At 37.6% G+C, this 19,936-nt stretch overlaps 1 protein-coding gene and 1 pseudogene across 2 annotated transcripts in view; one reads left to right on the top strand and one right to left on the bottom strand.

The window, feature by feature from the left end:
* Positions 1-19,936, top strand: part of LRRC49 (leucine rich repeat containing 49) — a 150,880-nt gene that overhangs the window by 22,092 nt on the left and 108,852 nt on the right. For both annotated transcript variants that reach the window (XM_030317792.1, XM_030317790.1), the window contains one exon: positions 6,636-6,779. In XM_030317792.1, coding sequence (XP_030173652.1) covers positions 6,636-6,779 — 144 coding nt within the window. The remainder of the gene's footprint in view (positions 1-6,635; positions 6,780-19,936) is intronic.
* LOC115515716 lies at positions 1,322-1,897 on the bottom strand (annotated as a pseudogene).

The raw sequence follows: 19,936 nt of genomic DNA, 5'->3' as shown, positions 1-19,936 counted from the left end.
CAGGAATGCACTTTTATTAATCTACAAAAAAAATTTCTAATGCATTATCAGAGAGATTTTATAACACAAGGAGGCTTTATTGCTCCTTAAGGGGTTCTGTAAGAAAAGCACTAAGCTAGCAACAATAGGAATGATGAGTTCAAAGATGAATTAAATGCCTGGTTTCAGGACGGATGGGAGGTCTAAGAGTAAGGAAAAGCTTAAAACACTTAGTAATAATACCAACCTTTCTTCATCATTTACTGCATTTGACAAAGATTAGCCTTTCAAAATTTTACCCGTGACACGTTTACTCAGTTTAATTATGATGTGTACAGTGTAATGTAAATTAACCTCCATATTTTATCAGAATAACTGTCTTCATTCTTTGATTGTGTCACGGGCTGCACACACCCCACACTGATGCGGCCACCACTAGAGCACACACTTCGCATCAGAGGGACACAGGAGTAAGGGGGCTGTTCAGAATCTCAGCCGAAGTGAAGACACTAAGGTTTTTTGTTTTTTGTTTTTTAATCTCACTACAAAATCAAAAAGATTGATCCAGGGCATGTGGGTGGCTCAGTCGGTTAAGCATCTGACTTAAGCTCAGGTCATGATCTCACGGTCTGTGGGTTCCGGGAGTGCTGACAGCTCAGAGCCTGGAACCTGCTTCAGATTCTGTGTCTCCCTCTCTCTCTGCCCCTCCCCCACTCACACTCTGACTCTGTCTCTCTCTCAACAATAAATAAACATTAAAAAAAACCAAAAACTCTGCCCAGGAAAAAGCTTCGTTAAAAAAAAAAAAAAAAAAAAAAAAAGATTGATCCAAAGAGTTGAGTCATTACACTCATTCCATTAGGATGCACAGTACAGTGTTGGGGAATGGACATGGGCTGATAAATTACAGGTGGTCAGATGGCAACATTTCATGAAGGGGGATGCTGTGCTGCTTTCCTGGGAGAAACTCGTTGGGAAGTGCCTGCATTTCCAAACTTGAGACAAAGGTCTTTAACGGTGCAGTGCTTAGTGTTGTCAGCCCGACAGCATAATTTAGTTCACAAGGTATCTGGGCAACTCTTAATCTGAGCAAGAATAAGCGCTTTTGAAAAATAAGGCTTTAAGAAAGATTGCCATTTTAAGGCTATATTTTAATATCATGTCAAAGTTTGAAGGCTTACACTTTAAATGAATGAAACCTAAAAATGACCGATTGGTTCAAAATGGTTTAATAGAAAAAAATCTGTAACAAAAACTTTGCATTGTGTGCAAAGGCTCCACCATTTTTGAGCAAAGTGGACAGTGGTTCCCAGGGGGACGGGGCAGAGAGGGGTCCAGACATTTACAGCAGCAGGCATTTTCTTTTCCTCTTCTTGACGGGAGAGGGCAGAGAGCTGCTCAAATAACTTCATCAAACACTCTCTTGAGGTCTTGCTGCATGAAAACCAAGCACTCCAGGCATTTTCCAACATCAGTCTCCTTAGCCATGGCCAAACCCTGCTGGTAGGTGATGAGAGTCAGTTTCTTCTCGTTCAGTTTCTCAATGGTGTCTTCGTTGTCTCTGAGATCAAGTTTAGTCCCCACCAAAATGATGGGGGTGTTGGGGCAGTGATGTTGCATTTCAGGGTACCACTTTGCTCCAACATTTTCAGATGATGCAGGACTCACAAGAGAAAAGCAAATTAAGAGTACATCTGTTTGTGGATAGGATAAGGGACGTAATCTGTCATAATCTTCTTGTCCAGCTGTATCCCATAAGCCCAGATTCCCCATCTTCCATCTACCATAACATTGGCAGAGTGGTTTTCAAAGACACTGGGGACAATAGTCCAGGAAATGCATTGGCCGTGTAACCCATCAGGAGGCAGGGTTTATGGGCAGCTCCGTCTCCTACCCCCACATACTCTATGGCATGCATCTGGGCATCTGGGCTGCATACTGGGGTGGCAGCAGGGTGTAGACGCAAGGAGCGGTGGGCTTGGGGCACAGGGACTGGCAGAGCATGGGGTGTCAGGGCCGCTGTCCACACCACCTCACTCTCTGCTGGTGGGAAGCCAGAGCCCAGCAGCGGCCACCACTCAAAGCTCTGGACTTGTCCTACTTCTTATTTTTTGCCATTTGAATTTGCATAAAGTGGTATCTCTTTGTGGTTTTGATTTCCATTTCCCTGATTACTCTATAATCTGGACTATTCTCTTCAGTTATTTTGTCTGCCTCTGCGTCTGTCTGCTTGAATTCCTCTATCTTGTTTGTTTTGTCTCCCCACTCCCCTTCTTCTCTCTCAGTGCATCTTGGCTGTTTTTTAGTCTTTTGCTTTTCCATTGAAATTTTTGTCTTTGAAATGTGGGTATTTATTTATAAACAGCTACATGAGCTACATACTCATGCAGAAGGTGAAGCCTCTCTTGAGGTGGTGACTGTACATTCTGGGATGATCCATGAGTCCCTGCCTGTTGATGAACAAGATCTGTCACTGCCACCTGCAGTTGGTCAAGTACAAACTTCAGCATGATCTCTCTAGGCTTTCTGTCAGCTGTTAGTCTCCATCGTTTTGGTGAAAAGCTAATGTAATGAATGAAAACCTTGACAGATCTAGATGGACCACATCTGCTAGGTTCCACACTAACCCTGCCCCGTCTGTGTGTCTTCTGTGTGTGCACAGAGTGGGAAGAATGTTGGCCTGAGAACTGCCCAGCTCTACGGGCTGGTTAGCGTCACTCTAGCAGGGGAGAAGTTAGTTACCCAATTAGGTGGTGATGGAATGGGAAGAAGAATGAAGGGGTTTTGTCGGTAAAAGACTATCATATGCAAAGCCACTGAGACTAAAAACTACATAGTAAGTTATTTTTTACTGCTAGAGAGTTTAGCATGTGTTGAAGAGTGGTGAGGAATGAGGCGAGAGTGGCAGGTAAAGGCTGGACCATGGAGGGCTCTGTATGCTGCACTACAGAATTGCCCTTCCATCTTTCAGCCCCCTGTTTTTAAAACTATTCCTAACTAACCAAAACATTTTGTGGTAGCAATATTTTAAGGTTTATTTAAAAATGTATATGTGAGAATTAAACATATTTTTGTAGTTTTCACATTATAATACACCTTTAAGAATTCATTGGGCATTACCAAAGATCTGTGAGAGGACCTGATAAATGAATAACATATCACTTGATCATATGTAATGTGTAGGAATTATTTACCAACCATTATGCTGATGAAACATGCTCATTCCTTGTTAGCTGACCTGTGTGATGTCATATAATTTCAGCATCGTGTTTGTAATATTCCATGTATTAAGAGTAAACATTTGTAACATACAAATTTTTTCTCAAGGCTCTATAACTATAAGAAGGAAGGTTTTTTTTTTAAGTTTATTTGTTTTGAGAGAGAGAGGCAGAGGGGGCAGGGAGAGAGAGAGAGAGAGAATTCCCAGCAGGCTCTGTACTGTGCAGAGCCTGATGCAGGGCTTGAACTCACAAACTGTGAGATCATGATCTGAGCTGAAATCGAGAGTCAAACATTTAACCAACTGAACCACCCAAGTGCCCTAAGAAGGAAGTTTTAAATGAGAATCGAGTCTTATTTGAAAATATCCAAATGCAATAAGCAGAAATTTGGAATATTCCAAAGTGAAGACAGCCTTGGTTGACCTTAGGTTTCTAAAAAATCTGGAGATAGAATATTCAAGGTGACATGTCCAATTAAAAAAAAATAGCAGCAGGTAGTTAAAAAGCTAAAAGAAAATTAAGTGAATATTTCTTGTTTTTTGAATTTCCTTTTGTTAGAAATAAAAATAATACTTGGTATGCACTGTGAAATAAAACATAATTGGTTTATGGATGTGAAAATGTTCTGAGTAATGATAACAGTGTTCAAGAAATAGGTTTTGGGGGTGGAATGAGTTGGAGAAAAGTGAAAGTGGAGACAGAATGGTTGAGAGACCAATCTAATAGTCTTTGTGAAAAGGGATGGCAGTTTGATCTGAAGTAGTAGCAATAGTGATATAAGGGGGCAGATTAATAGAAACATCAAGATTTAGCAATTGATTATATGTGAATGGTGAAGAATACAGAGGAATCTGGGAGGTTGACTCTTGATTTCTGACCTGGATTTTTTTTTTGGTCTTCAGAATTTGTCCTCTCGGTAAATGCTTGCTTTCACATGGACACTAATATGCTTCAGGAAGAATCTGTTCTTTCGATGCCATCTCTTCCTTTAGGGACAGCTTGCCCTTTGTGTGATTGCTTGCCTGAAAACAGACATTGCCCTTTCAGCATTGCTGAATAGGAAGGTTGTCTTTATCCAGACAGAGCAGTGTGGGCTACTCTTATACACAAAGACGAGATGAGAATCTAGCCTTCCTAGATGTAACAGGAAGCCCTGGAGTCTGTCTGGAGGCCCTCTCTCTGATAAGTATGACCCACGACTGGGCTTTCCAACATTCCCATCATTTCTTCTTCTTGCTGTGAACTTTATTAACTAATCAAGAGGTCTGCTCTCTCCCTACACCATCTTTTGCCTGAAATTTCTGTCTTTACTCAAATGCTTGTGACTTTGTCCATGGCTGCACTGCGTAACAGGCTCCATCAGAGATGTTGCACATGATTCTGTTGCACATGGCCTATCTGATTGCAAACGAAAAAGCTGAACGGTATTCCCACTGATTTTTTTAAATCACAGCCTGATACCTATATTTTAGAATTAATAATGTTCCTTTTTAGAGTTACCAAAGAAAATAAAAGGTAACTGTGCACTGTAAGCATTCTAATTATAAGTCCCACCAGGACCAAGGAGTTAGAGAAAGGTGGTTTTCTAAAAGAAATGCCCCAGGATTATTAGCAAGAGGGGGAAGACCTCTTTTGCATATCATATAACAGTTGTGCCCCTTCATTCTCTAGATCTTTCCTGAGCTCAGGAAAGTTTTATATATTTAAATATTGCTTTTCCATTTGTGTTTGTTACTTCTATACTGTTTGTCTTCCATATCCCCATCTTACCTTTTATTCTTCATATCTCCATTTTCCCTTAGTATTTTAGGAGAATTTCTCAAGCTTATGGTGACCTTACTGATTTTGTACAGCGTCTATTTTGCTTTTTGCTGATTCCATACATTTCATTTTTTAAATTTAAGTTTATTTATTTATTTTGAGAGAGAGAGAGTGTGTGAGCATGAACATGGGAGGAGCAGAGAGAGAGGAAGAGAGAAGATCCCAAGCAGGCTTTGTGCTGTCAGCTGATAGCACAGAGCCCAGTGCGGGGCTTGATCCCATGAACCATGAGATCATGACTTGAGCTGAAATCAAGAGTCAGACTCGCTTAACCATCTCTGAGCACCCAGGCACCCCAGATTACATACATTTCAAATTCTGTCATCTGTTTAGTTTTGAGATGCTTTTGTCCACATTTAATTGTACAGTTCTGTCATCTACAAATACTGATAACCTTGTTTCTTCTTTTACAATTTTCATTTACTTTCATTTTATATTAGTTAGACCAAAAATCTTAGGACAGATTTTAAAACATACTCAGATGTCCCCTTTGTATATTACTGAATTTATAATAAACATAGTTAGGTTTTCCCTTTTGAACCTAGATGGAATCTGGACGGTATTTCTTGAATGTAAGGGAAGGTCCAATAACAACATACAAACTGGATTATAAATCTAAGAAGAAGTTCTTTTAGCCAACATCTGCTCTGAAGTGTTAAATAAAAAATTGCAAATAGTACTGGGAGGACAGTACACATGAGAAAATTAATCTCTAGTGATTGTGAATTTTTTTTTTTTTTAATGTTTGGAAGAAAAGCGTTATGTGTATGACTCATTGTTAACTTAAGTACATGACGGTAAAAAGTTTACGAAGTCCCCCGCAAGGACCCCCACCTCTGTGTCCTACAGAAACATTGTGCTGTGCTTGCTGTATTACACTAGTGGGGCTTCAAATCACATTGTGCTCTCACCACTTCATGAGTAAGCTTTCCCTTACCCTACCTTACTGTGCTCAGAACTCCTCTGCCGCGGGCCAGTGCTCATGAGTATGTGCCTGTTCCACGACTCAGGTCCTCTTGTGCTAAACGCTTCACATCCATCATAGTGCACTCTGGCCAAACATTATCTGTCTCCTCTCTTAAGCACTTCCACCCTCACCCTCCACTGGGGATCCTAGTTCCTTGTATCTTTTCCATTTAGACTCTTGACAGGCTTTCAGGATCCTGCAGAATTGGTGGGAGGCACAAGGGGGGCGTGGTAGCCATTTCTTCTCCCTGCCTTTTCTCTCAGAGGGCTGGCTTGCGTGGTCAAAACACTGTGAGCTTCTGCTGCGGGCTCAGAGTAATTTTTTATTTGGCAACTAGTATGTATACTTCACCTTTATCTGGACCCGGCACAGTATTGGGCAACGAGAGATGCCCCCAAGGATGGACTTGTTGGTTATTTGATAAAATATTTACTATGGCCAAATTCTAAAATATGTTCCTTTAGTTAAGTTTTGCAAGTTAAAAGACTTCTTATTATCCACAACAGAGGAAATTGGAAGTAGATTTTTAAATGTCTTCATGTAAATGTGTCCCTGAATCCAGTGACTATATTTTATTTTTAGGGTTTTTATAACATGCATATCCGTGATTTGTGCCTGCTATTCATCATTTTCTCATTTTTTCACAGATTACCAGAATCGAAAATGTTAGTCATTTGTGTGATTTGAGAGTTTTAAATCTTGCTAGGAACCTTTTAAGTCACGTTGATAATCTTAATGGGCTGGATTCACTAACTGAACTTAACCTGCGACACAATCAGATCACTTTTGTGGTGAGTATTAACATGGAATCGATATATGATTTCTGGCTTTTCTTTTAAGGAATATGCTAAATGTTATGGCATTATGCAAAGTAAGAATCTACAGTAATTTCATTCTTTTCTGAATTTCATTGTGGATATAATTATTAAGCTCTATGTTTTGATTTGGAAGTGTTAAGGTGTTTTTCACTTTAAAAGATAAATGTCAAGATAATAGAAGTATTATCAATAAATGAATTAGCTAATTTAAATGGATACTGAATTCTTTCCTGTTTTATCATGGGTATAGAATTAACAAGGAAGGAGGTTATTGGTGACTTAAAGTTGATAAATGGTTGTACCAGGAGGAAAAAGACAGAGGGGAGAGGCTGTGGGCTGTGAAGATGTGCATAAATATATCTTTTGCGGTGTTTAAAGAGGCAGCCTGGTGTAGTGGAAAAAGCATTGCATAGGGCATCAGAGACCTCCTTCTGGTCACAGCATCATCTCTCATTAGTTGTGTGACCTTGGGTAAATCCTTAACTCTATAAGCATCAGTTTACTTTTCTCTAAAAGGAGGGCACTGGGCTAGATTCTTTCCAGGATCCTTTTGAGCTTGTTGAATCTGAAGAAAGACATAAAGGTGGCCAAGAACTGGCATGTGAGCAGGAGGAAACAAGTTAGCATTGTGGGGGCAAAACTGCAGAAAGGCAACTCCAAGGGCACCTGGGTGGCTCAGTCGGTTGGGTGTCTGACTTCAGCTCCGGTCATGATATCATGGTTCATGAGTTCGAGCTCCGCGTCCAGCTCTGTGCTGACAGCTCAGAGCCTGGAGCCTGCTTTGGATTCTGTAACTCCTTCTCTCTCTACCCCTCACCTGCTTGTGCTCTGTCTCTCTCTCTCTCTTTCAAAAATAAATAAACGTTTTAAAAAATTAAAAAAAAAAACAGAAAGGCAACTCTGGAGCTCTGCAGGTGAACTTTGTTAGATTTATAGCTTTACTCGAGTTCAGCAACGAAGTAACAGCCTGATGCTCAGGTATTTTGTACTTGTGCAAATGTGAGAAGCACTAGACATAGGGATTTTGGCTATATGATGTGGCACAGGCCAAGAAAACTTCTAATGATTTATAGAAACATTTGTTTTTTTAACAAGCTTCCTTTCTTTTACATGCAATAGAAAAATATTAGGTTCTCTCAGGATGTCATTCAAGCACTTTTAAAGGCACAATCTCTTAACTTTTTTGAGACATTGAGTTCCTTACTAAGTAATTAAGTGTAATGTAAATGGTACACTTGGAAAGGTTGGGGGACAGATGATGCCTTATCTCTAGGCCTCCTTGTACAGTACAGATGGGTTTCATTTTGAAGTTTTACCAGAAAATACGAGCTCAGTAATAGTCAAATCTTCTAGGAGGTTGGGATAATTTCAAAACCTTTTCCAAGACATGGATTTATTCCAGAACCTCTAAATTCTGTCAGCCCCTCCCCAGATTGAATTTAAATATTGGAAATGGCTTGTTTATTTCAAAAGACATCCAGATTGAGTTAATCTGTTACATGGCTGAGTGTCTAGGAACTGTCAGGCTGGACTTGATCTGTCCTCAGGACATTGGGTGTGGTAAGAATCCAAAAGGCTTTGGTAGAGTGGGGCACAGACATCTATTGACTTTTGCATATTCCTTTCTATGTTCTGTCTTTCATTTGGAAAGTACATAATGCATATCCAGGAAATTGCTTACTGAATTTCCCAGTGAGTATTATGTCTGATCATTACTATTATGGCTTAGGCAGCAATGTCTATGGAAAAGGAAATTGTTTTCATTTATGAAAGTTAAAAAGATTTAATAAGTATTATGCTTATGGTATTATCATGATAATAAGTAACATGCATATTAATTTATAGGAAATTGTGGATATACATGTAAGGATAAGTAAGACACTGGGTCTAACTTTTGTTTGTTTCTTTTACGAAGCATCCTTTCCTAAAACAGCCAAGAGACTTTTTAAGTCTGAGGATTCTTTTTTTTTTTTTTTTTTCCAGTATCTTTGTTTCTTTAGGGTCAGTTATCACCCTTATATTTTTGCTTTTTTTCTCTTTCATGGTTTTGATTTGCCTCGGTGGCTGGTAATCTTTAAATGAAGGACCGTGTTCGGTAGTAGCTGGGTCTCCTGCGGAGCTGAATAGGTCTTTTTTAACTCTAAGATCTCTCCCTAGAATGATCACTGAATTTGTGTAAGTTGTCGAATCCCACACATTGGCAGGCTTCCCTTTAGAGTGAGTGGAAGGGAAAAGGGAGGCTCACTCTGTAATTGCCAAAGTAAGAGAACGACTATTTGGGGGTATAGAAGGACTTTACTATCTTTTGTGCTAAGTCAAATGCCATTCCTCCCCCCCCTCCCCCCGCCGCTGGGTCTAATGTAGCAGTTATTAACCATCTCCCTGGATAAAACACCCACACTGTCCATCCGTCTTTGACAGATACTCTGTTTTGTTTAAAGAACAGACCCTGAGGCTCCAGCTGAGCGTTTCTCCAGCCAGCTGCTCTGTTCATTGCCTGTGTGTGTGTGCATGGCAGGGGTGGGCGTGGGCTGAGGGTGGGGTAGGTTTGTTGGTGCTCCCTGATAGATCCTATCTGCTTTCCAGCTTCCTGAAATTCATCAAAAATGTGGATCTCTTAATGAAGACTCTCTTGGATTTATCATTTCCATGGAGTTATTCATTTTGTGTATTTTTGTTGCTTTGCCTATTGACTTTTGTAGAAGAGATGAAGCATGTTATTACCTATTTCACTATCTTGTCAGAAAACTTCTCCGATGTTTTTGATGTAGAAAAGTTTTTGTTTGTTGGTTTATTGTGGCTAAAGTCACTGATCTTTTTCTGGGAGGTTTTACAAATTTCAAACCAAATGTCTTTTTTGTTTATATATCTTTCCCTTTTAAAAAATTATGGGGCACCTGGGTGACTCAGTCGGTTAAGCGGCCGACTTCGGCTCAGGTCATGATCTCATGGTTTGTAGGTTTGAGCCCTGCATCAGGCTCTGTGCTGGCAACTCAGAGCCTGGAGCCCGCTTCAGATTCTGTGTCCCCTCTCTTTTTGCCCCTCTCCTGCTCACGCTCTGTCTCTGTCTCTCAAAAAATGAATAAATGTTTAAAAAAGTTTTTTTTAATTATAAAATGATGCAGACGTTCTGAAAAGAATGGGAAATAGTATTACCAATATGTGTAGATCGACCAATCAACTTAATGAGTAAAAATCTTTTAGATATAGTTAAGGCCCAATGTGTAAACCTCCCCCATCCTATTTCCTCCCTCCTTTGCAGAGGTAACCACGGTTCTGTGTCTGGTGTTCATGGAACGAATTCTTTTCCACATATGTATGCACTTATCCCTAAATAATATCAAGTTGTTGTTTTGCATGCTTTTAAATGTTGTATAAATGGCATCATCATACTATGCACATTTTTAAGTTGCTTTTATTTATTTATTTTTATTAAAAAAATTTTTTTTAATGTTTATTTTTGACAGAGAGAGAGAGAGAGAGAGCATGAGTGGGGAAGGGGCAGAGAGAGAGAGGGAGACACAGAATTCGAAGCAGGCCCCAGGCTGCTAGCTGTCAGCCCAGAGCCCGACACAGGGCTCTAACTCATGGACCATGAGATCATGACCTGAGCCGAAGTTGGACGCTCAACCGACTGAGCCACCCAGGCACCCCTAAATTGCTTTTATTAACATGCTTTGAGATCTGTGTTGCTCTCTGTAGCTCTAGGTCACTAGTTTTCATTGTTATATAGCATTCCATTGTATGATTGTGATTAAAAATATTCATTCTTGGGGCACCAGGTGGCTCAGTTGATTAAGCATCTGACTTCCGCTCAGGGCATGATATTGCGGTTCATGAGTTCGAGCCCTGCGTCGGGACTGACAGCTCAGAGCCTGGAACCTGCTTCAGATTCTGTGTCTTCCTCTCTCTGCTCCTCCCCTACTGGTGCTATCTGTCTTTCTCTCTCAAAGAATAAATAAACATTAAAAAAATTTAAAAAACATTTATTCTTTTACTTATGGACAGTAGTATTGTTAAAAAGTGTCACAAATAACATTTTTGTACATGTCTTTTGGTGCATATGTGTAACAGTTTCTCTAGGACAGTGGCTTTCAGACCATAATCTAAGGTAATAAATAAAATTTACATTAAAACCCAGGTATTAAATGCCCAGTTATTAAAAGCCCAGTTATTGGGGCGCCTGGGTGGCGCAGTCAGTTAAGCGTCCGACTTCAGCCAGGTCACGATCTCGCGGTCTGTGGGTTCGAGCCCCGCGTCGGGCTCTGGGCTGATGGCTCAGAGCCTGGAGCCTGTTTCCGATTCTGTGTCTCCCTCTCTCTCTGCCCCTCCCCCGTTCATGCTCTGTCTCTCTCTGTCCCAAAAATAAATAAAAAACGTTGAAAAAAAATCCTATAAAAAAAAAAGCCCAGTTATTAAATATTTATGTGGGTACATCGTAAATAATGAAAGCAAGCATTTCATGAAGCTATACCTACCCTTGCCGTTATCCATTCTGGTATATCCTGTTCTGTTCTAGCCTATCAAAAATGTTGGTCTAAAAAAAATGTTGGTCTCAACCTATTGTATTGATTTCTTGACCAATGAAAAATTGGTTGCAACCTGCATTTATCAAATGATGCTCAGTGATAGAGCTTGGGAGAGACATTGCTGGGTGCCAGGATCATGCTCACTATTTCATTTTATCAGATATCGTCAAGTTTTCTCCAAAACTTGATACAAAAATTTGGTATAACCAAATTACAGTTCCATCAGCATTACCTGGGAGTTCCTTTAACTTCACATCTTTGTTGACACTTGATATTGTCAGGCCTTTTATTTTTTGCTAGTCTTTTAACTATGAAATTATATTGTAGTGAGATTTTAATTTGAATTTCCAGTGAGGTTGAATGCCTTTCATCTTTTTTCTTTTGTGATAATTGAGATCTCTTCTGTAAATGGTCTTATCCTTTGCCCATTGTAATGACAGAGTATTTTCTCTTTTTCCTCTTGATCAGTAGTGTTTGTTTCTGCTGTATTTTGAGGAACAGAAGTAAAAACTATCAATAGTTTTTTTTACTGTTTCTGGGTTTTTTTGTTTGAAAAATCTTTCCTTAAAGACTGAGGATATAGGGATGCCTGGGTGGCCCAGTCAGTTAAGCATCCAACTTCAGCTCAGGTCATGATCTCGTGGTTCGGGCGTTCGAACTCTGTGTCAGGCTCTGTGCTGACAGCTCAGACTGGAGCCGGCTTTGGATTCTGTGTCTCCCTCTCTCTCTGCCTCTTCCCAGCTCGCATTCTGTCTCTCTCTGTCTCTCAAAAATGAATAAACATTAAAAAAAAAATTAAAAAAAGACTGAGGACATAAAGATATTTTTCTGTATTAACAAAAGTTTTAAAGTTATTCGCATGTTTTATCTATTTGCAATTGATTTTTGCTTGTGGTGTAAAGTTAAAATTCGATTTTGTTTCTTCTTTTCTCATTTGGATTGCTAATTGTCCCAGCACCATTTATGGAAAAGTGGATTCTTTCTGTCCTTTTCTATCACCTTGGCAGTATTTCCTTCTAGCAAATTAAATATCCACATATGCATGGGTCTGTGCTGGCCTCTCTGTTCTGTTCCATAGATCTCTATGTTCCAGTATAACACTATCTTAATAACTGTAATAACCTCTGTTATGTCCTAAGAGCTTGTAGCATGAGGGCCCCAATCTTCCTTTTTCTTGCCTTTCCTTCCTTTCCCAGCTTTCCTTTCTTCCTCTAAAGAAAAATCATCTTCTTTTTTTTTCTGTTTCTATATACATTCTAGAAATAGCATATCAAGTTTCATGAATACCCCTACTGGTATGTTTGATTGGAATGTCTTTGAATTTGAAGACAATTGAGATTTTTTATGATATGGAACCTTTAATACCATAATATGAACATGGCATATTATTATGAAGGCATAATGTGAAAACAGCGTATCTCAATTCACATATGTCATATTTAATGATTTTTATTCTCCTCCATAAATAGCTCATTTGTTTTTTGTTACATTTCTTCCCAGATATGTTATACCTTTTTTGCTATTGTAAATTTTTTTGATCAGAAATAGATTTCTTACTGTTGTTAGTAGTGTATGGAACCACAGTTGATTTGGGTTCATTGATCATATATTTAGCAAGCTTTCTCTGACACTTAATAATTTTAATAATGTATCTGTAGGTTATCTTAGGTTTTATATTTAGACAATTATAATTTTTTGTGAACAATTATAGTTTTTCCTTAATCATTATGTTTTGTTTCTTCTTGTTTGAGCTAAACTGAACCTCCAGTTTGACTAAACCTCTAGTACAGTTGAATAAAGAAGCAAAAGTGGGCATCCTTGCCTTATTCCTGAGTTTAAGGGAAACTAGCTGTGTTTGCTAAATGCCATTTAGTAATCTGAGAAAATTATCCTCTGTTTTTAGTTTGCTTAAGTTCATGTTATGAATGTTTGTTGGATTTTATTAGATGATTTTTCTATAGCTCTTAGACTGGTTGTATGGATTCTTCTTTATTAATTTTGCAAATTGTTTTATAAGATTTTGTAATGGTAAGTCACTCTAGCACTTTTGGTCATATTATGTATTTTATAGGCTATATTTCATATACATTCATGAATTTTGTTTGCCAATATTTTATTCACAATATTTATATCGATGTTAATACATGAGATTTGTCCAGGGGTGCCTGGGTGGCTCAGTCCGTTAAGCATCTTTTTTCAGCTCAGGTCATGATCTCACGGTTTGTGAGTTCAAGCCCCGCATAGGGCTCTGTGCTGACAGCACAGACCCTGCTTGGGATTCTCTTTCTCTCTCTCTCTCTCTCTCTCTCTCTCTCTCCCCCTCTCTCTGCCCCTCCCCTGCTTGCTCACATGTTCTCTCTCAAAGATAAAAAAAATAAACTTAAAAAAAAATAAATGAAATTTTTCTGTAACTTATTTTTAATGTTCTTTTCTGATATCAAGGTTACATTAGCCTCATAAAATGAATTGAGGAGTGGTTCCTATTTTAATATTGTGTGATACCCTACTTATTTGGTATAAATCTCACTTTATATGAAATTAAAGATGATCTGCACCTTGAATAATTGGAAGAATTTATCTGTTAAATAGTTTGGGTAGTTTTAAACCATTGATTTAGTAATAATAGTATCAGTTTTGATATGTTGTAGTTTCCTTTCATCTGAATTTACTTTTTTTAGCTGCTCTCTCTGTAGTCATGGCCACTTTGTCACTTCTCATAATGCTTATTCATACATTCTTATTTCTTGATTAGTATTGCCTGAGATTTCTTTATGTTACTAGTAGTTTCAAAGAACTGCCTTTTGGCTTTGTTGAGCTTCTCTTACAGCTTTTAAAAAATACTGTTTATTGATTTTTGTTCTTAACTCTCTTATTTTCTTTTTCTTTCTAAAATTTTGTGTTGGATATCTGATACATTAGTTTTCATTCTTTTTTATTTTCTAAGATGAGCACTAAAGGCTATAAATTTCCCTCTAAGAACCACTTCAGCTTCTTCCCACAAGTTTTGAAATTTAGTATTTTTATTCTAAATATTTTATAAGTCCCATTATGATTTCTTCCTTGAGCCATATAAAATTTTTGATATGTTTGGGTTATTCTCTTTTTAGTCATTCTTTTCTAATTTAATGATATTGTGACCAATGAATGTGGATTATATGTAATCGGTTCTGTGAAGTTTGTTGAGGTTTGCTTTATTGCCTACTAGGCAGTCAATATTTACAGTCAGTACGTGCTCTCCATATGTTTCCCTAGTATGTGGTCAGTCTTTGAAGCTGTTTCTAGGTGCACACAAGTTTAAAATTGATGTATCTTGTTGGGATGAGCACTGGGTGTTATATGTAAGTGATGAATCACTAAATTCTGCTCCTGAAACTATTATTACACTATATGTTAACCCACTTGGATTTAAATAAAGTAAAAAAAAAATTGATGTATCTTCCTGATAAATTGTTCCTTTTATCATTGTGTAGTAACTATCTTTGTTACTAACTCCTTCATTGAGCAAGTGTTTTATGAGCATGGGCCGTATGTCAGGTACTGTTCTAAGTATGTAGTATAGCTAAGGAAGTTAATACTTTTTGCCTTAACATTCATTTAGTTTAATGTTAATGCCAACTTTCTTTTGGTGATTTTTTTCCTGGTGTATCTTTTTTATTCCTTAACCTTCAGAAAACTGTAATATTGGCACAATTTCAGAAAAGGATGCAATAGTAAAGAAGTCCTAGTACCCCAGTCCCCAATTACCTAAATGGTTATATTTAGTACATTTGCTTTGTCTTTTCTTTTGATTATTCTCCTTCTTCCCTTCTCTTTATGTCTACAAGTCTGTCTCTCTCTCTCTCTCTCTCTCTCTCTCTTTTTCTGAACCGATTAAGAGTAAGTTGCAGGCATGATGCCCCTTTATATTCGCATACTTCAGTGTATATTTTCTAAAAACAAGAATTCTCTTATATAAACACATTACAATAATCAAAATCGGGAAATTAACATTGATGTGATGCTATTATGTAATCTGTAAATCCCATTCAAGTTTTCTTAATTATCTAATTAGTGCCCCTTTATAGTAAAAAAAAAAAAAAAAGCAAATTCCAAGATCATGCATTGCGTTCAGTAATTATGCCTCCCTAGTCTTCTTTAATCTCTTTGTATGTCATGACATTGACACTTTTGAAGAATATTAGCTTCTTATTTTGCAGAATGTCCGTCAATTTGGGTTTGTCTACTGATGTGTCCTCATGATTAGATTCAGTTTATGTACTTTTGGCAGGAATAGCAGCAGGAGTGATGCTAACTTCTTAGTGAGTCATATTACCTATTCTTTTACTTTCAACTGGGGGGTGTTTGTGTACTCATGCACCTTATTGTGGGCTGATGGAGTTTTCTCTGTTCTTTCCTATTCACTTTAATGGTTACTCTTAACATTTTAAAATATACACTTGACTTAAATTATGGAGTTAATATACATCCCTACCCTCTTCTTAAATAAGGACCCCAGAATCATTTAATTCAGGAAGCCTGTCCTGTTTCACATGGTTTTGTTTCCTAGACTTTTTTTTTTTTTATTTTTTTACTTCCAAAATTAGATATGTTAATTGTTGGTGTTTTCAGTCAGTGCTTATTTGGATTCACCCACATGCGTGTCTGGGTTTACCACTCTTTCCAAAATATACAATTTAGAAAAATCTTTATGATGACTCTGATGGTGGTAAGCTCTCTCAGTTTATGTTTGTCTGATAATGTGTTTATTTTGCTTTTATTCATGACTGATGGTTTGACTTGGTTGACAGTTATTTTTTCCCCTAGATGTTTGAAGCTCGCTGTCTTTGAACTCTATTATTGCCATTAAACTGTCTACTATCTTTTTTTTGTGTGCATGGTTTTCTTTTTCTTTCTCTGGTTGCTTTTAAGATTATGAGATATCTTTTTGAAGTTCTTCAGACTCACCAAGATGTGTATAGATGTGGAACCACCATATTTCTTCAATTTTAGATAAACATTTTTTTCCATATTTCACCAACTCTGAAATCTGGATATGTTTTACAATGCATGGCATCTTAAAATCATTATTGGATAGGTTATAGTAATTTCATTGCTTAAATATACGTGAACTTGCTTTTAACTTTATACTATGCTCATTTCAATTATTGGTGCTACATGTTTTGACTTTAATCACTGCTCAAAATGTATTTAAAAAGATTACACCCAAATGGCTCAGTGGGTTGGGCGTCCAATTCTTGATTTCGGCTCAGGTCATCATCCCAGGGTCGTGGGACTGAGTCCCACGTCGGGCTCCATGCTGAGTATGGAGCCTGCTTACGACTCTGTCTCCCTCTGCCACTCTTCTTACTTGCGCGTGCTCTCTCTCTCTCTAAAATTAAAAAAAAAAAATGCTAAAAACATTACACCAAGGGGGTGTGTGGGTGTCTCAGGTGGTTAAATGTCCAACTCTTGGTTTCTGCTCAGGTCACGATCTCATGGTTCATGGGTTCAAGCCCCATATTGGGCTCTGTGCTGGCAGAGTGAAGCCTGCTTGGTATTCTCTCTCTCCCTTTCTCTCTCTCTCTCTTCCCCTCCCCAGCTCATGCTTGCTTGCTCTCTCTCTCTCAAAATAAATGAATAAATTTAAAAAAAGATTACACCAAGACTTAGCATGAAATGAAACATTTCTGAATTCAAAAAGGCATGGAAAGCAAAGACACACATTTAATATTAGTGAAACATACTTTTCATTGGAGGAATGACCGTAATTCTACATTTTCTTGCTAATTAACAATCAAATACTTTCAAAGGAAGAAAACCATGTTTGGTAAAGCTGTGTTATATTTTGATACTGAGATAGATTCAGAGAGTTTGCTCATCACATGCCAAGCAATGTACTTGAAGGCAGGAGAAATTGAGCAAGCTCCTTGGAAGAGATGACAGCATTTTAAAGCAACAAGAAGCTGTGTGTATAATTCACACTGGTGTCTTAGACTATTTGGGCTGCTATCACAAAATACCACAGGCTGGGTAACTTATAAACAAGAGAAATTTATTTCTCACAGTTCTGGAGGCTGGGAAGTCCAAGATCAAAGTGCCAGCCTGGTTGCATTCTGGTGACAGCCTTCTTTTTGGTCTACAGCTGGTGCCTTTTCACTGTGTCCTCACATGGTGGGGGAGGCTAGACCTCTTTTATAAGGCACTAATCCCATTCATAAGGGACCACTCTTGTTACCTAAGCACCTCCCAAAGGTCCCACTTCCTAATAGTATCTATCACCTTCGTGGTTAGGATTTCAATTTGGGGGAGACACAAACATTCAGACCAGAGTACTGGTGTTTCTTTACCTTAACAATATAAAAATATACAGAATGTATGTCACTAGCTTGGAAGAACATTCCGTAGACAATAATAGAGCACACTTTTAGGATACTCAGCATCACCAATGTTCATGATGGCACAGAAGACAGTATTGTGTGAAAAGCATGGATATTATTGGTTAAATAGTGATTCAGAAGTTGGACTCTAAATGTGAAGACTATTCCTCCATACTTTATTGAGGTGTAATTTGGATACACAAATCTCAACTGTACAGTTCAATGTTTTTTTTTTATATAAATGTACTTTCATTTGACCACCACTCAGATCAAGATAGAAAACATTTCTTTTGCTCCAGAAAGTTCCCTTGTGCCTCTTCCCAGTCAGTCCCAGCTTTTCCCTGCCCTAGAAGTTTTCTGGCTTCTTTCCCCATAGATTAATTTTGCTTGTTTTTGAACTTTTTATGAAATATATATATATATATATATACGCACACACATACATATGTATGTGTATATATATATATATATATACACACACACACATACTTTTTGTGTACTAACTTAATGTTTTGATATTCATCCATTTTGTTCTGTGTATCATTAGTTTTTATTAAATTAGCTGAGAGTTGTATTCATTCTCTAATTATAATGCAAATTGTGGTTTCATTCTTCTCTTCATAGCCATCTTGATTATTTCCAATTTTTGGCCCTTACAAATAACACTGATAGGAATATTCTTATAGTCTTTTATTTATACATTTATTTTGGTGGACATGTACCCCATTTCTCTTACGGAGCCATAAGGTAGGTGGATGTCTAAATTTACTAGAAACTGCCAAACCATTTTATAAAGTGATTATACCATTTTACATTCCAACAGCAATAAATAAGAGCTCTAATTACCCCACATCCTACCCAACATTTGATGGTGATGGTCTTTATAAGTTTAGTGATTCTGTGATTATCAGTGGTTTTAATTTGCAGTTCCTTGATGACTAGTGATGTTGAGCATGTTTTCAAGTACTTTTAGGCCATTCTAACATATCTTTTTATGACATATCAGTTTATGTCTTTTGCCTATTAAAAAATTAGGTTGTTTATCCTTTTATCATTGAGGTGTAGTAGATCTGTGTTCTAGCTTCAGGTCCTTTGGCATATGCATTGGGTGGCTTTTGTGCATAGTTTGCCTTTTTGCTTTCTTAGTAACGTTTTTGATGTGTAGAAGCTTTACATTTTAGTGATGTACAGTTTACCAATTTGTTTTATTTTATCATTGGTGCCTTTTTTGCCCTGAACAAGAAGTCTTTGTCTATCCCGGTATCATGGATATGTTCTCCTCTGCCTTCTTCCAGAAAGTTTATCGTTTTACCTTTCACTTGGGGGTCTTGACACTTCTTTAATTACATTTTGTGTATGGTGTGAGGTAGGGGTCATGGTTAATTTTTCCTATATAGGGATATCTATTTGCTCTATACCCTTTACTCATTAATTGGTGTGTCCTTGTTGAAATTGAATTATAATCAAATGAGTCTTTTTGTGGACCTTCTCTTTTATTCCATCTATTTGTATATTATTATGCCAGAACTACACTAACTTCTATGCTAAATGGAGATATTTTGGAGTTCATTAATTTAATAGATTCATTTTGCTTAATTTTTATGTATGCATAAGAATGATATTTGGCTAAAAATATGGTTAAATAAATCTAAAAGAGCTCTTTCAGCAACAATGAAATAAAAATTCTAAGTGATATTTTGTTATTGGTTAATCATAAGTTTATTTCATCAGGTGTTACATAAAATAAACTTAAGATGATACCTTAGATTTGACCAAATATGGTAATTTTACTAGCATACCTAATATTTGTGTTTCTGAATCTGCAGATGCATATATTTCATTAATTATGGGAACATACTGAGTCTTTATATTCTCAAATATTGACCCCTTCCATTTTCTCTCTTTCTACTTCTTAAACACCTACTAGATATAGTGTGGACCTTCATGTTCTATCCTTTGTGTCATAAAATTTCTATCATTCCTGGGGCACCTGGGTGGCTCAGTCGGTTGAGGGTCCGACTTCAGCTCAGGTCATGATCTCGCAGTTTGTGAGTTCAAGCCCCACGTTGGGCTCTGTGCTGACAGCTTGAAGCCTGGAGACTGCTTCGGATTCTGTGTCTCCCCCTCTCTCTGCTCCTCCCCCGCTCGCACTCTGTCTCTCTCTCTCTCAAAAATAAACATTTTTTTAAAAATCTAAAAATAAATAAATAAATAAAAATTTCTATCATTCCTTTTTCTCTCTGCT

The sequence above is a fragment of the Lynx canadensis genome, chromosome B3 (assembly GCF_007474595.2).
Source record: "Lynx canadensis isolate LIC74 chromosome B3, mLynCan4.pri.v2, whole genome shotgun sequence".
Classification (NCBI taxonomy): Eukaryota; Metazoa; Chordata; class Mammalia; order Carnivora; family Felidae; genus Lynx; species Lynx canadensis.
This window is presented reverse-complemented; position numbering and strand designations above follow the sequence as displayed.